This window comes from Mastigoproctus giganteus, chromosome 5 (genome assembly GCF_048544385.1).
Source record: "Mastigoproctus giganteus isolate SK-2022 chromosome 5, ASM4854438v1, whole genome shotgun sequence".
NCBI classification, from domain to species: domain Eukaryota; kingdom Metazoa; phylum Arthropoda; class Arachnida; order Uropygi; family Thelyphonidae; genus Mastigoproctus; species Mastigoproctus giganteus.
In genome coordinates this window covers 195096424-195114510 of record NC_143579.1, presented here as the reverse complement: position 1 = coordinate 195114510, position 18087 = coordinate 195096424, and the positions used below count along the sequence as shown (strand labels likewise).

At 42.9% G+C, this 18087-nt stretch overlaps 1 protein-coding gene across 3 annotated transcripts in view; it reads left to right on the top strand.

Annotated features, from left to right (window-relative positions):
• LOC150085965 (uncharacterized) overlaps positions 1-17841 on the top strand; it is an 87082-nt gene extending 69241 nt beyond the window's left edge. For all 3 annotated transcript variants that reach the window (XM_090374314.1, XM_090374311.1, XM_090374315.1), the window contains exons 2-5: positions 5469-6389; positions 10512-10692; positions 12983-13122; positions 16482-17841. In XM_090374314.1, the coding sequence (XP_090230440.1) occupies positions 5519-6389; positions 10512-10692; positions 12983-13122; positions 16482-16747 (1458 nt within the window). In that variant the 5' untranslated portion in view covers positions 5469-5518 and the 3' untranslated portion in view covers positions 16748-17841. The remainder of the gene's footprint in view (positions 1-5468; positions 6390-10511; positions 10693-12982; positions 13123-16481) is intronic.
• Positions 17842-18087: the final 246 nt, after the last annotated feature.

Genomic DNA, 18087 nt, shown 5'->3' with positions numbered 1-18087 from the left:
TTCAGCGCTGGGGAACAAAACATCTCCTTTGATGGCGGTGCGTGGTTTGATAACGCTAAGTGGATTAATGTGATTAAGATGCAGAGTGCAGGGGCGAGCGCGTTGATGCGGATGCTCAGAAGACAGGAAACATTTAAAGTCATTGAGGGAACAGCGAAGATCGGTTTGGGAGTGAAAGAGAGGACACTCAAGTGGCTGTTCCATTGCGAAATTAGCTGCAACCTCCTCCTTATATCCTCTGACTGACAGCATGTTGTTTTTTACTCTCTCTCCTTCACTTTCTTTTACTCTCCCTTTCTATCTCTCTGTCTCAATCTTTCCCCTCCCTTCCCTTTCTCTTTCCCTCTCTCTTATTTCATTCTTTCTATCTACTCCCCATCTTTTTCAGTATTTCTTTTCTCTCTTTTTGTCTATCGCTCTCTCTCTCTCTTGTTCTCAGTTGTTTATTTCTCTCTATTTCTGTCTTCTCCTCTCTTTTACTCTTTCTTTCTGTCTTTCCCTTTCAGTTCCTCTCTGTCTGTCTTTTTCTTCTCTTTCTATCTATCTTCTAATTCTCTTACTCTGTCTATCTTTTTTATTTTCTTCCTCTCTTTCTCTGTCTTCCTATTTCTCTATTTTTTCCCTCTTTTTCAGTCTCTCCTTCCTTACTTCTCTCTCTGTCTCTCTGCCTGCCTATCTTTTTATCTTGTTCTTCCCCTCTTTCTCTCTTATCTGTTTATGTTTGATAATTTTCTTCCTCTCTCTCTCTCTCTCATGATCTTACCTCTTTGTCAGTGAGAATTACTTTTTTGTCGATCTCTCCATCCGTCCATCTATCCATTTTGGCAAAGCATTTTTAAAATTGTTCCCTGCAAAGCTGTTCGCAGTTATTCTATTAAATCTGACACGCTTCGATACCGATCTCGGCCGAATCTCTGCTAATTGTAATTAAAGTAAAATCGCGCGCAAGAGAAGAGCACAAAGGGCTGAACACAATAAGAGGCTTACGTTTTCCGCCCAAGTGATGATTAATTGTGTTCCTCGCTACAGTTAACCTCTGCACCGGGTAATTGTAGTGAGTGGGGCTAAGCAGCAGCGGGATCAGTTGCACACTTTCAATTGTAAACAAGCCACTCTTTTAGAAAGGAAACAGCGCGGATAATTGAGTATTTCTTCGACGCTTTCCTACTGAGCGCATCCCCACCCTCCCCTCCCCCGCCCGGCCCCTTATCCGCCAACTCCACAAAGGCTGCATTTCGCCACAATGTACAGAAGTGGACTCGTCCCATCCCTGGCTTCGTCTCTCTGTTTATAATTCGTGGTGCGACAGCAGATGGAACCCCGTCCATCGACCACCCCTCTGCTCAAGAGCTAGTTCGCTTCCTCAAGCTGTTTGGTAGAGCTCGGCGATGCATCGACCACCCTTGACCCAGTCGCATTTCAGAAGTCCCCCAGTAATTCCCGCAGCTAATCGACGCCTATTACACGAGATGTCCAAACGTGTTGGGCAACAGTTCCCCGTTGCGATATCCGGCGAATGAGGGACACGATCGGCTTATGAAACGTGTTCCGAGTCACGTACACCCTAATTTATCCGGCCGAAGCAAGTTGAACTACACCAAACTGTCAGCAGATGGCGCCATCGTGGATTTTAAAACGACTATCGAAGAAAGAACGAGACTGATTTCGCCCCGAAATCAATTGTCCATTACAAGGCGAGTATCGCGCATGGGTGCTTGGATTTCGGGGCTCTATCCGATTTCGGTGAACCTTTCGAGCCACCAGATGGCGGTGCCATCGATTTTTCTTTTTTATTCTCGTTGTCGATTTCGTTTTAAATCGTCTGCATGCGCGGTGATGAAATCGGATGGAACTCCGGCCCTTCTCGCTTTTCCATTTTAAGTCGCGAATAAACCGCGTCAGTGTTACAGGGAGGGGGCTAATTGACGAATGATGTCGCGCGAGGGTAAGGTGGTACGTGTCTGCTGTCGCAAAATCAATAGAAAAGTAGAACTGCGCATAAATGGCGAGAGCAGCGGACGTTTATGCGAACAGACAATAAAAATAGATCTTCTGCTTCTTCTTTAGGACTAGGAATGGACAATTCTCTTTGCGAGGGTTTCGTGTAGAGACAAATGACAAATGTTTTAGCGTTCGTTGTGGCTCCTCGGGGATGCGAAGCCTATCAGTGCTCTCTTGTTCAGGTAATAGTCGGGTCTAACGGAGGATAAGAACGAGAAAAAAACAAAAACGAGTCGACAAACGGAACAAAGCACGAGCAGATAAGTCATTCTAAATCCGGTTTTATTGCGAGTGGAAGGAAACGCCGACAAAGTTTATTTGTAGAGGGAAGAAAATCGTGTTTTCTTGATATCTTTAAGAAGAAGAGAACGGTTCTGGACTGTCACGTTGGCCGTTTGTCTTAACTTTCTTGTTTCTGCACATTAACGCTAGATGGCGCTTTTTATCTTCGCCCGTTTGTTTGTCCGTCAGTTTTTCATCGAAGCAAAACCTTTAAACGAAGCGTTTTGTGTTTTTTACTGGCGAATTATAGAGCAGAGTATCGATTGCAAAGACGACTGAATGTATCCCAGAAGTCAGCGCTCATTTGTTACACTCGAGAGGGAAAGAAAAGAGCACCGATCCCCGGGCATTACTATCTCTGATCAATAAATTCTTCATTAGATGGGGCCATTTATTCAGCCGTTTGTTTCTGTTTTAATGTTGCCAGGTTTCTGCTGTAATAAATCTTAATTGGCGCTTCTTCGCTGTTAACACGTAAAAGTACCGTATTTTTTAGGCTATAAGACGAACTTCGAAGAACTTTTGATAGGCAAAACCGTGGATATTGTAGAGCAAATGCTTTATGTACAAGTTGTTGTCCTTTTTTTGATAGAAATACGAGGAACCGGATGAAAAACCGGGATTTTTCTGGTTTTTCATCCAGCAAAACCCACAAGCCCATGCCATGTATTGGCGTCTCTTGCATTTTGATGGGATATACTCCAGCGCAACTTTGGGCACTTGTTAAGCTATCGTTCTGTGAGAATCGAACCCGAGATTGTTTTCAATGAGATGGAGTAAACAAATATTGTACTCCTCGCACGCGCACTTCCAACCAAGCGGACAGTTTGACTGAGTTAATTTCTGCAAGGAGCCCAACATAATGGCCTCTTAATAAGCGAAGAGCGCACGATGATCTCACTTACCGGTAGAGGTTCGCATAATGTAGCGAGGACGGGGGGGGGCATCGGAGCTTCGAGAGGACTAATGTGTATCGATCATTACGAAATAATAAGCTGTAAGTGCCAAAAGGGGAAAGGAAAGGGCCGGCTGCAGTTTCTACATGAAACAGTCGTGTGAAAATTGTGCTCCCGATTTACTTCTGTTCCACGCATATCGATCATCAATTTGCTTTTTCCTCTTCTGGTCATATGAAAACGCTCATTTCTTCGTATCGAGACCGTACGTCCGAATGGCGTTGTTATGGAGACAAAAACATTGTCCATCCGTCGTCATCCGATCGTTGTCATAGTAACAGCATTTCTTCGTATCGCGGATACCGCTGCAAGGTATCTTTTTTTCGCATTTTCGCCCACTTTCGAATGGAGGTTTGAGTGCAAAAATGGCGGGTGTTCGTGTATTGGGTGGGTTGCGTTTCCAGCGATTTAACGGCAAAGGTCGGATGAAAACGCGGCAGGTTATGAACAGCGTGTGGGGTGTTATGTGGTGTGGCATCGGCGGACTTAATAGTAGCTGTCAGTCCGTTGCTGATTGATGTTCAGTTTGCGCCGATGTGGCACACTCTCTTTTTGCTCTCACATTTCGGGTCTGCTTCACTCTCTTCACATCTCTTTGTAGGGATAAGTGTTCTTTGTCTTTCATTCAAATGTGGGTCTACTTCTTTTCCAGTTCTTTAGCGAGTAAAATGGGGAAGTCTGATGGAAAGTCCTCTACTTAAAAACGCACTAATTCCTAACTAAACCAACGCGACTGTTATCAAGATGGAATTGTACTAAACGCGGCTTATAATTAAAATTCCTTACTGCGCAGTTAAGACTCGTGTAGTAATTAATAGAATGGATTATGCAATATTAGTGTGCCCTTGGCGAATATTTCTCCACAACTGTAAAATTTTGAAAATCGGTCGGTCAGAAAATTTTACTGCAATTTTTTTTTTTTTAAGTCTCAGTTTTACTATTAATGAAACCTAATGCAAAAAGGGTCATGCCAAAAGCTTATTTAGTCTTCGAGTTATTCAAATTTAGAGTCTGGGAATAAATTGACAACCTCATCAGATATTTCAAACCTTTTATCCCAAAATGAGAGATTTGTGTTCGCAGAAGGTTCGTTATATTTCTACGTAAGTTTATTTATTTGCCGATACTGTTCTTCTTTCTTTCTCTTCTTCCCCGATGTGTTTTTTCTTCCTACTTATAAATGAGCGCCGAAATATCGTCGGATTTTTCCGTTTTTGTTTGTGGAAATGTTTCGCGATAATCCCTCCACTCGGCCAAAGCGAATCTAATGAACTGGTAACCATGACAACCGGAGAATTTTTTTTTCCTCTTCTCGCGAATCGGACGTCAACAATCGTTGGCGGGGATCAACCGAAATAATGACATATGACAGTCAAAAGTCTAATCTGAGCTTTGTCCGTAATCTCCGACAGCGGTAAATAGCCGAGTTAAGTCCTCGCGAGACTCGGACACCCTCCTCCTCTAATCTGCGAAGTCTTGTAGCGAACGGCATCCCTATTTCATCGGGTATTAAGACTTCAAGCGCGATGAAATATCGCTCTGTTTTCGAATACTGCAAACGGAATCTCATTTCGTCTTTTCTTCCGCTAATGAAAAGAAACCGCGCTTAAAAGTAAACACGAGCTCGGGAATTACGGCGCGCCTTCTTATGAAAACTTGCTCCAATTTTATTCTACTCGTAAAAACAAAAATAAAAAAAAAAACGTGCGAAATCCTTTACCAGTTGTACTACAGCAACAGTCATTTTGGAAGATTTAGTGAACATTCGGTTGGTTAAGAACTTTCGAAGTTCTTTTGTGGGTTGCGCGAAATAGAGCGACGCCATTATTTCTTAGTTGGATTCCCGATCTTAAAACATCGACGTCCAACTTATATTTATTAAACGTGGTCCTGGTATTGCGCTACTTTCAGACACATGGACTTTATAAAATTTAATTGGCCACTTTCTTCAGAGATTAGACTGCTATGACGGCCTTTTTCAGGGCTAACTGGTCCCTCATCAGCGACAATATGCGGGCAAAGCAGGTTTAAAGAACTATTCTGTGACAACTAACATGCACGGACCACTTAAGACAAGTTCGCGTAGCAGATGGTTGAGAATAGTAGCGGTCCTTACCATTAGTTTTAGTACTTTTTCTCGTATTGGAGTGAAACTTAATCATTTCCATCAGTGATTTGTTACTGATGCCAATATGGAATTCAACTGACCGCTTTTCTTTTATTTTTCAGATGTAGAAACGCCGTGCCTACCAACAGATGAATTGCTTTCGGAAGCAACCATGGCAGCGCAGAAAATGTTTTCACACTTTCGCCTTCTCGGTCCTGTTGTCATGGCGTTGTTCACCGTTGCGATGGGCAACTATCGTTGCCCCACTCGCCACGTGACCAGACTGTGCAAATGCCACGAAAAGTCGAAAGGCCTGGATGTGTCTTGTGAAAGTGCCAAAGTGGAACACTTACAAAACGCCTTCATTAGCATAGAGCAGTCGGCAAAATCCATCTGGTATCTGAAGATCAGGCTCTGCCAGCTTCCCACCTTTCCCGGCCCTTTACTGGGCGGCCTCAGGATCCAGCATCTCGTGGTTCAGAACAGTAACATATCCAGCATTGACGATATGGCTTTTATTGGACTCGAAGACTCCCTAGAGTCGTTGGACCTGGCTCAGAACTCGTTGGAGCGTGTACCAACTCTGCCGATGGAAGGACTATCCGGTATGGCTTCTCTGAACCTGAACTTCAACAAGATCGAGATCCTCCATGCGGAGGCCTTCAAAGGACTCATCTCGCTCGTGCTTCTGTCGCTCTACGGGAATCGAATCAAGTTCATAGACAACCTCGCGTTCATTGGGATCGAAGGCAACCTCACCAGAATCAACCTCGGTGGAAACCAGCTGGCGACTGTCCCTTCGAAGCCGTTGAAGAATCTCTCGGTGCTCCAGCGACTGCAGCTGCGCGAAAATAAGATTTACGCCATCTTACCGGAAGAATTCAAAGGGACGGGAGAGAGCATGGACTTTCTGGACCTGTCGACGAACTTTATAGAAGAACTGCCCGAGAGGGCCTTTGTTAATCTGAGGATGTTAAATTCACTGGACTTCGAAAATAACAAAGTGAAATACATTCATCCAAGTGCCTTTGATGGTGTCGAAGGTAAGCAGTTGTGGCAAATAATAATTTTCATTAATTAATCGAGAGAGAGAGTGTGTGCGTGTATTCCATCAATTTATCTTGAAATTGGGTTGATCCTAAAGTTCAGAGGGCCCGGGTGCATATTAAAGTTTAGTCCACCGCTCAGTGAAAAACCACCCAACACTATTTGCTGTTAGAGACACGGTGAAATATATTGAACATTCTCAGATATATGCGCAGTGTCATAAAATGTTGGCCCACCCTAAAATTGTTGATTGATTTGCGACAGTAACAAAAAAACTAGATGAGCTAATGGACTAGAAGCAAAACACAACCTTCTAAAAGACATTTAACAGATAAAACCTGACGTACACGACCGGTCAGTTTTTGCAGCTTCCGGTTTTAACTAACAGAAAACGTGTCACGGATTAGGGTTAACCAAACTGGGTCCTTAAAGTATCTTCTTTATTTATTCATCACTTCTTGCTTGGGTGAATAAGCCTGTCTGGAAATTTCTGGTACTCCAACGTTTGTCTGTTCCAGTTATCGTAGTTATGTTAAAATCGATTTCGTGTTCTACTTTTCAACCACGTAACGGCTCTCCCGCTTTTGTCAGTTCCGTGCCTGGCGTCATTACTCGTATTATGCTCTTCTAATGTCAACTACAGGGCACCCTGGCAATCGCGCTAAACCAGCGTTCAACCATCAACTGTAGCATACGCGATCTACAATATTCACCACTATCATTTGAGCAGCGATGTGGAGCAATAAATCGAATGTTATCGATTGTTTCACAATCAGTTTCGATAAATGAAGTCATGGTACGCCGAGGCAAAATTGTGAAGAATATTGCTGTCAATGTAGGTGGACAGGTTGATGTTATCTACACAAATAGAACCAAGACATTTGAAAGTGTCCCACACTATCATCTCTGTTGAAATTAAGTCAATAACATCAGACCTTCCGGTTCTGGTTGATGAGATATATCTGCCATCGCAAATGATCGGATACATGGTAATCATTGGTCAGGAATCTCAAGAAAGTTTTTTTCCTTCGAAAGGAGTTTCGCAAGGACCAGCTCTTGGGCGTTTTTATTCACGATTTTTGTCAATGATCTTGACTCGCCTATCAATAGTCAAGTGGATACAAATAACCTTCAGGCTGCCATAAATGCTCTCAGTGAATGGGTTGCCTTAAAATGATCTTGAGAGCTAAGTCGTTGAAAGCCAAGACTTGGTTCTCAAGTATCAGGAATATAGTGAACCAAGAAAAACAAACAAATTGGCTTCGTCAAAAGTCAGACATACCGATTCTAAAATCCTTGGTTCTCTGTGCTTTGCTTAAAGCAACTGCCCTTTCCATATTGGAGTTTGTTGTCCTGATATGGAACTCCCACTGTAAAACTTGGTTACAGCAAACAGAATTGAAATGAAATTCATCCACTACATTTCTAGAACAATGCTAATCTTCTATTCTAATAGAAGAATAGGATTCGCTGAATCTTCTGTCCTAATCTGTGTTCCAATTTGAAGCTGCAATCTTTGGAAGCACGGCAAAATGTCCTGGATCTTAAGTTTCTCTGTTATATTTTCTCTGGGTTAAGTTATCCATCAGATCTCCTATGCCATCTTAAATGGTGTGCACACTAGTATCGTCACCGTTCTTCCCACGGATGGAAAAGGCCAGGGTTTGAATCCCATCAATGACGCGAAGAACTTTTATGGGCCTTTTTCACTCCATATCTGAGTTAGTCGGTCTCAGGCGTAGATAGTAAGGTTCTCCCCATTCCCCCCCCCCCAGGAAATTCGGGGTTTTCGTCCAGTAAAACAGTCAAATCGACCAGAAAACACACGTTTCTGATGATTAAGGATTTGTTTACAACTTAACGCTTCTAATCTTATGTATCTGCATTTACCGCTCTTTGTACGCTTTAACTGGGCACGTGCTTTGCGCGCATTAGGTTTTTAACAATAATACGAAATTCTTTGAGACGTGCCCAGGTGGCTATATTAAATTGTTCTGAAACAAATTTTCGCTTTATTTCATCGTTAAGTGCAGTGTGATGTCTGTCGCGGGCATTTTCGAAGATGTCATGGCGACACGTTTACGCGACTCTCGGAGGCGCGAAGGTTAATAAGCGTAATAAAAGCGAGCTGTGGAAATGGTTCTAGGAAACAGAAAATGGGTCACGAAGCATTTCTTGGAATCGCTTCGCAACAAGAGGAACGGTACACGAGGGCTGTTCAAAAAGCAGTGGAGACCCTGCCGCGTACACGCATTCTGAATCACGAGCAAGAATCCGTGGCTTAGGCTACTCACGAAAGGAATCCGGGACGTTGTACGCAGTCTCCATTCCTGCCCTACACAGAGTATACGGATTGACTTGCGCGGTCCTTTGACCTTAATCTAACGAACATGTCGGGATGCTCCAGCAACACGACATCGCATCTTCCTACGACACGGGAATGAACACAATTCACAGACGCTAAATCCTACGCTTCGTGCATTGAGTTGCCTTGATACTAATCCAGAAGAATCCTTGACCGTCCTCTTTAATTGAACTCTTTCGCTCGAACGTTTTCTTTGCTGCGTAGCAGCGATGGCGCGACCTTCATGACCATTCCGTGTTCGCAATGCTGTATAAGGAAGTAAATTGTCGGGTACGTTCGTTTTCCGCCTGGCATGTTTCTCAAAATTACTGTTTAACTGATGCATTGGGTAGCGAAGAAAACGTCATGTGTTTTGTCACGTAACATACACTGTGCTGCCACTTTATTAGGTACACCCCTGCTGTGCACACAAATAGTTAGTCTCAGAACGTCGCAAGTCACATGACCACAGTTGTGGATATAAATGCAGCGGAACAACTTTTCTAGTATCAGTTAAGCGTACATACCATAGCAAGAATGGGGAAAAGGAGTGATCTAACGGACTTCAAACGTGGCATGGTAGTAGGTGAAGACGTGCTGGACAAAGCATCTCTGAAACGACAGTTCTCCTGAACTTTTCACGCACCGCAGTTTCAAGGGTGCATCAAGAATGGTGCAAGGAACAGAAAACATCCTCTCAACGGCACTCCTGTGGAAGAAAATCCCTGTTGATGAGAGACGTCAGAGGAGGATGGCTAGAATTGTGCAAGCAAACAGACGGGCCACAATGTCGCGCATCACGTCAGAATACAACCTTGATGCACGGAACAAAATATCGCAACGGACCACTAGTCACGCTTTGTCGCGAATAGGCTACAGCCGATGGCCACATCGCGTACCTTTGTTATCAATGCTGGTGTTACTGTGCCCACGCCTCCTGTGGGCACAGTAACACCAGCACTGGACTATCGAGGATTGGAACACAGTTGCTTGGTCTGACGAGTCGAAGTTCCTGGTGCATCATGTTGATGGAAGGCTCAGAATTTGGTGAAAACAACATGAATCCATGGACCTGTGTGACGACTACTGTGCAAGGTGGTGGGGGCAGTGTTATGGTGTAGGGAATGTTTTCTTGGCACACGTTGGGTCCATTGATACCCATAGATTCACGTCTGAATGCCACATCGTTGCTGACCAAGTGCATCCGTTCATGTTGACAGTTTATCCTCTGTCAGATGGTTACTTCCAGCAGGATAATGCGCCGGTGCACAAAGCCCGAATCACTATGGAATGGTTCCAGAACATAACAATGACTTTTCTTCGCTGCAGTGACCCGCTCAGTCCGTGGATCTCAATCCTATTGAACATCTTTGGGGTGAGCTGGAAAGGGCTGTTCGCTGCAGGCCTATAGCTCCGTCGAATCTCAAGGAACTGCGTGACACACTCATGTCTGCATGGTACTCCATTCCTGCACAACGTTTTCAACATCTTTTTCAATCCATGCCTAGACGAATTCAAGCTGTTTTGAAGGCTAAAGGAGGCTCAACACGCTACTAGGTAGGTGTACCTAATAAAGTGGCAGCACAGTACGTCCACTCTTTAATGAATTAAAAAAATAAATTGGTGTAAAATTATGTTTGGTGTTATGCCACATCACTCCTTAAGCGTTTATTATTGTTGGAGTGAGCGTGCTTTGAACCACCGGCTTTCTTTTGTAGAATTAAAGAGTGGTTGACTTATCTGTCATTAATCGAATGTTTGTTTGCATTTTCAGAATATCTGGAGTGGCTGAAACTTGGTGATAATCGCCTGGATTTTATACCGACCGATGCCTTTGTGAAACTGACAAAGCTAAGGCAGTTGGACCTGAGAGGGAACAACATTTCTCTTATTCAAGCTGATGCCTTCAGGTCGTACGGAAATAACTTGAAATTCATCTACTTGCAGAAAAACAAGTGAGTACGAATACATCGATACCCATAAACGGATATTTATTTATTTCTCGGTCCATTGTAAGATACAATCGCCCCTCCTGCGGCGTGCAAGCCAGAGGGGTGTATTTACAATGCGGAGGATAAATTTACAAAAATATTTACAGTTTAGCAATAAAGGAAATGTAGATTAATATTAAAAATTGTTCTTCATTTGTGGATGTCTTCGCAGAGGAGCATTCGCAATACTAAAATTTATTACCTTCGTACCCGAATGTCGTGATGACCCGAGTACTAAACCACTATAGGTTCCGCTTCCAGCTAGTAGCGTTGCAACCCAGTTATTTGTTGGTAGATAGTCTTTCTGTAGACCTTATTGGAGCACACTTTTTCACAGTTAACCCGAAACCGGTTTAAGGTTTCTATGGTATTTAGTGGGAACATCCTGTTTAAACTCTTCAAGGAGTTTAGATTAGAGCGAAGTGGCTTAATTTGCAAGCTGCACGATTGCCTCCGACTTCGTGGGTGCGAGATGATGCCTGTAAGTAGTTGCACATCATATCTTCCTGTCAGTAGCTTGGCCAGTATATGAATATTTGTCCAAATGACAATAAACATCCATGGTGTCCACTCCATATTTGCATACAAAATTGCTTCTGGAGACAGTGAAGGGGAATTGGAAAATCTTGTTTAGACATCTGAGTATCCAATATTCTATGTTCAGGAAGGTTTTAACGCGTTTCAGGAGCCGAGAACCAGATGATCGAAGCGTATAAGGCCATTGGGGCAACGCACCTAACAATATATTCCTTCACCAGTTGAGCATTTTGACCCCCAACTAATTCTTGTCTTGAGATGTATAATTATGAATATTTATAAATGTATGTATGCATGCATGTACCCATATATACGTATGCGCAAACCTGTAGCGACATAGAGGTATACACACATCTACATCGATATATAAGTACACGCATACACGTCAACACCAGTACGCGCGCACACCTGTACATTGGCATATAGGTATGCGCGCACACCTTCAACGAAAGATACCTGTACATCGACATATAGGCATGCGTACACATCTATATCGACTTATAGGTATGTGCACACCACTACACAGGCACATAGATTGATATACATCGATATACAGCTACGCACGCACACCTAAATCAACATAGGTATGTGCACATCAACATAGACACGCACACACCTGTATGTGGACATACAATGCTATCCACCCGTATATGCATCGGAATATAGGTATCCACACATATCTGCTTCAGCATGTAGGTTGCACCTACGTCTACATTAACGTAGGTATGCACACTGCTGTACATCGACATATAGGTATGCACACAGCGCTGCTCAGGCACGTACACATCGATATACAGGTACGCAAACACATCTAAATCAACGTAGGTATGCACACACCTGTACATCGATATATTACTGTATTCACGCTTGTACATCGACTATATACCTATGTAATACTGTCATATGATAGTAATCTATAGGTACATTGACAGTTACAGCTAAACTTTAAAGAAATAATAATTCCACTTTCGAGAGAAATCATTACTTTTACTTTGTAATTGTACGTTACATTTGTCACTGGAATCTATTAAAGGTCTGTGTGCTGTAACTTTACGATTAAGAAATTAGATTTAAATATTTTTTGTGAGGGGAATTAAGCGGAAGGGGAGGGGAGGAGATGTCGAGAAAAATCCGCATGCGATGAATATCCAGCTCTGATGTCGAATCCGCTCTTCTCCTAAGTGATTTATGTCTCGCTAAAAGTGCACGCGATGGAGTCTGTAATGGCTTGTAGGAGGCGCCTCTGTTGGTTGCACAGTACATTGCAATGGCCGTCATCTGGAGTCACGCAACCACACGGTTGAGCGGCAAAGACAGATTCGTGCGAGATAGCGAGAGAAATTATTATAAGGGATGTGTGTTTGAGTGTTGGTGCTTGTAGCGTTTACTTCCAGGGGCTTAATTGTAAAACTCGTTGTTCGAGGACAATGGCCAGACAAATGGTGGGTGGATAACGAGTTGCGAATGAAAGGCAGGCGAGATCGAAGTCGTTTATTATTCCCTAACTGTTGCCACGCACTGTTCAAATAAAAGTCCGTGGATTGGGAGTGAAAAGTTTCCCTTTTTTAAAATTAAATTAGCGACTTAGCCTGCCATTTGGAGCTATCTGAAATCATTTCTCTTCGGCCATTGAAAGAAAAAATCATCACCTACTTAAAGTGGGTACGGAGCCAATCCCTACGGCATGGTCTGACCTCGCTTTTCTTTATCTTTTCAGCGTGCACACGATAGAAACGACCGCTTTGACTCACCTGAAATCTATCGAGTGGCTTTATCTTCAGTCGAACCAGTTGACCACGGTCCTCTACGAAACCTTCTCGGTTGTTCTGGATAAACTGCAAGTGCTGGATATTCACGGTAGGTGTCGCTTTAATACTCTTCTAACTGAAAACAAAGAGCTACTTGTACCGTTCATTAACCTCGATATTCATCGGCCCATAAAGGTTTAGTCCAATGTCCGCTTGTTGAGAGGACAACGAAACGCCAATTTAAAACGCGATAAAATTTATGAATATCGCAACCGTGAACTTAATACACCGTTGTCATCGGGTTATATTGACAACGGTGTATTGAGTCGTAGTACTGGTACTGCCCCAAGTGTACAGGGTGGTTGTAATGTCTGGTGTTACTGTTTGTCGAGGACACACGGTAACACCAGAATCCTACAGGTGTTCAGGATTGCGACTTTCTGGAGTTCTTTGTAGGTGTTTTCTGGGAGACCTATTCTGCTAGACCTTTGTGTAGGGTCTTTGGCACAGTGCCAAAGTCATACGACGATCGGGATGCGTCTCCTATCTTAGGTTCGTATACTTCCTGTTCTTTTCCTCGTGGGTTTTCTGGAAGTTTCCAGTGTTGGGCACTGCTATGTCAATCAGATGGGTTGCCTTTCCCTTCTTGTCGAATAGGGTTACGTCCGGTCTGTTGTGCGGGATTGCCTCGTCCGTTGTCATGACGCGGTCACAGCTTGTGGGTTGGGGTCTGTACGAACCCTGGGGTTCGTACTTGTAGTATGGTACACTCTCTTTGGTCAACTGGTATTTCTTCGCTACCTTCAGATGTATTATCCTTGCTACCTGGTCGTGTCTACGAGTGTACTCCTTCTGAGATTGTCTCTGGGTGACATCATTCGGGAGAACTCTGCTATGTGCTTATGTGTACAAGTGGACTTCTTGTACCAGTAGTTGTGGACGTTATCTATTCATGGGGTTCACCAGTTGTGGGACTTCCTGGTCGACTGTTTTACTACTTCCTCCCGAATCTCCCACTCTCTCATCTCTTGTACGTCCTTGGTTTTCTTCCGTTCTACTTCTATCCAGGTGGCTTGGCTGTTATGTATTACTTCACTGTTCCATATGTTGTCCCAGAACTCCTCGATCCCTGTTCGGGTGGTCTGTTTCCATCTTTCCGTCTTGTCCGATACTCCTGTAGAAGGATCTTCGGCTTTCATCGAAGATTCTGTTGTTTATTTTCCTCTGGAGTTCTCTCTTTATATCGGCATAGTCTCTTCGTGAGTGTGACGAGATTCTAAATCAATGTGTTCAAGTATTCTCCTATGCAGGGCCGTATGAGAGGGACGGCGATCGGGGTCGATGACGCTTTGGGGGATTTTGACATTGTGGGTGTCGAAGATTTGAGAGGGCGCATATGCTTCGTGGAAGGGGGAAAACGAAATCTGTGGAGGACCTTTCTTTCTCTATAGTGCAGTAAACAGTCGAAAATGCATCAGCCATGGCATGCGTCAGATGCAAAGGCCCTCCGCCTTTCAAAGATTTTAGCAAAAATGGATAACGAACCCGGGAATACCAGACTTACCGAAAATTTTCTTTCAAACCCCTCAGAGATGGATTAAGTTTGCGAAACAATGGCAGCTTCCCTGAAAGGGGTGCCTTTATTGCCTTCCTCCAGGCTCTACCCCGAAAGAGGTATCAGGGTAGAGCCTGGTTAATATGTATGTCTTGAGAAAAACATATGTCCACCCTTCCATTTGTAGCCACGAGGATTTTATTTTTCAAGTATCCTTACTGCAGACTTCAGTTTATTGGTCCCAGATTAAATTTATTAGCGATGCTATCAATTGAAAACGATGTGGCCGCAGATTTGGATTTATTTATTCTGTAAGCATCTACCATCAAGTATTGTCAAGTGTCAGTCTGTCTCCAAATCCTTCCACTTCCAGATGCGATACCGATTTGAAATTTGATATAAATATAGGTGATTGATTGCAGTCCTCTGTGCATCCCATTTCTTTCACATGGGCGGTTGAAATTTAATTATAGAAACTATTATTATTATTATTATTATTATTATTATTATATAAATTAAAGGTAAGCCTAACAGCAACCCGCTGCTAGTATTTTGATAAATGTCACAAAAAATTGACTCTCTTCTAAAATCTTTATTGTTACTATTTTAATATGAAAATTCAAACATTAAAAATATTCTGGTTGTCTTCTTTTGTGTTTACGTTTGTCTTTTTAACTTTTCTCTAGCAATTTTTTTTTTTTTTTTTTTTTTTTTTTTATAAAACAAAATCACTTGTATAAACAACAAATTGTAAGATTCCTGTAGCTTTCTATATAAGGAATCACTATTGTATAAAATTTATGTTAATAAAGAATCTTATTATTATTATTATTATTAAAATATTAACTCAATAAAAACACATTTTCTTAAATTTTTTTTCTGTCTGGAAGGGGACACAGAAATGCTTCCCCGCCCGGAGCGGCAATATACCTCGGGCCGGCCCTGCTACTATGCTCTGATTTTTGCTCTCATGTTTGCTGTGGACGTTGTCCCTCTCTTGAGGATGCTCTTCACGTTTAGAATCAATTTCTTACTCCTATTACCCCGTTGGTACCGGGTCAATTGGCCAATCCTATCTTTTGTTGAAGTTTTCTTTCCCAAAGTTTTTTTTTTTTTTTCTTTTTTTTTTTTTCTTTTTTTTTTTTTTTCTTCGTTTCTTCTGCTGCTGCTGGTCTCCCGTTTCTCTTTCATTAATCCTAGTGGCTTCTGTGGTAGCCCAGTACACGGCTGTGTGGATGGCTTCCAGGGTTGCACCATTGTTGTCGAAATAATGTGGTATTAATTGCCCATTGAGGTGGTCTCTGACTCTACAGGATTCTGTCCGGTCTCTGCTTCGGTATCACGTGGGTCTCTGCGAGGTGCATTCCCTCGAATTCTGTTAGGACTTTCTTACGTTCGTCTTCTGTTCTGGATATCATGACTTTGCTCTGGGTTGTATTTCTTCTTACTCTTCCTGCTCTGGTTCAATGCTGTCCATGTTCTTCGTAGTTGGTCGTTCACGTCCTGCTTGATTTTTTTCCAAGATAGCAAGAGCTATCAGGTTCTTTTTGACAATGGTCCTTCTCTAGTCTGCTGTTCGGTGATCTGAATATCTGGGAATCGTTCCAACCACTTGGTATGTAGTCTCGACCTGTACATTGTTGAATGCATGAAGTGGAGCATCGAAATGATGCTCCACTTCATGCATTGGTGTTTTCTTCCTTCCTTGGGTGGTCAGTAGCGCATTTGCTCAGGAAACACTTCCAGTTGGTTGGGCTAGATGGTTTTTCCTTCCCGCGTGGTAGCCATACGGGAACAGAGCCACTCCGATGGAGCGACTTTCGCGATGTTTTTTCATTATTCTTGTTATTATTATTATTGTAATTTATTATTATTCGTTAAGATATTATTATTAATCGTTTGTTTCCTTTCAGATAATCCATTCCATTGCGACTGCAGGATAGGATGGTTTCTGAAGTGGATGAAGGGCAAAGGGGTGAGCGTCGTGAACCTCCCGCGTGAGACGAAATGCAATTCTCCGACGCAGTACCACCGGATAGCCATATCGGATATTCCCAACAGCCAGTTTCACTGCGCTAGTTTCGCTCCACGCTTACCATCTTTCGATTTATGGAACTTGTTTTCCGCGGGAGGTCTGTTGCTGTGGTTACAGGTTTCGGTGGGCGTAATGATGTCGTGAAATTGCGGGTGGTCGGACGGAGAAACGCCAGGCCGAAATGAATACAAAAACTCCGATAATTTTAGACCTTAACCCTTCGATGAGCCATGGCGCTGCCCTCTAGCGAAGGAACTGCTAATGATAATAATCCAAACCAACACCGATGTAAAACACTGGACGCTAAACGGTTGTAATTATTGGGGAAAATATAAAATTGCGCGTTGCATGTACACAAATTATACACTTCTCGTTAAGCACGGACATTTATGGAATGCTGTCTTAAACTGGGGCTGCGGAATTGTTCATATTTAAGGTCTGAGTATTGTAAAATCTCGGCGAATAATTTCGGACACTTGTACTGTACGTGTACACCTATACAGGTATCCGTACCTACGAATGGAAGCGTACACGAGCATCGTGTGCGCAGTACGCGTACCTGTAAATGGATAATACACACGAGCATATTTGCGCAGGCATCCGTATCTATAATGCGCGATTAGCCTTAAACGGATGTATTGCTTTTACAGGCAAATAAGGATGTGCACACTGTACGACTACGTATCGGCACGCGCATACCTGCGTATCAAGGTACGCACGCTTTTGTACAAAGGCACGGTGGTAATTATGGGTGAGACGAAGAATAATCGTATCGAAGGCAAAGAAACTTTCAAAATCTCTCTGTTTAAGTTGAGTTTACGGCGCTTCGCTGCAATTGCAAACTACCCCCGTTACGATGTGTGGCGAAGGAATGTGCGAGAGCGCAGTAATAGGCGAATAAGCCGAGCGTAACAGGATTTGCGCTCATTTCACGCTGTCTAAGCATCCCATCTTGTTCATCATTTCGGTTTTAAATAGTAATCGTCTCAAACGACTACAATTTCTGCTCGTAGTAGATGCGTCATCGCCAACTTCCTCCTCCTCCTCCCTGGTACTGTAAAGCAGATGGGGTCGCGTACGACCTTCGAAACGCACACAGGTGTTGCTTCTTGTCGAGGTTGTTATTCGCTGTTGTACTCGTGAGCTATTTTTGATAAAGCGGCACAGAAGAAGGGTGGTCCACACTCGTTCTCTTAACAGCAGAAGATCTCTGTTGCGTGTTACCACAGTTTACATATTTCGAAACATATTTTATGCACACAAAGTGGAATAAAAGATTCTTGACAATGAATACTGTTCTCTTTATTTCAACCACAACACGCCATTTTTATTCTTTTTGCAGTTTGCTGTAAACAAAACAGGATAATCGAACTGAAGTGTCTTCTGAGTCCATAAAAGAAGCAGTAATTAAAGTAACAATTTAATGCGCTTAAAACAACTTTAGAAGTGTAAGTTAATAAATAAGACGAGTTTTACATTTTTTC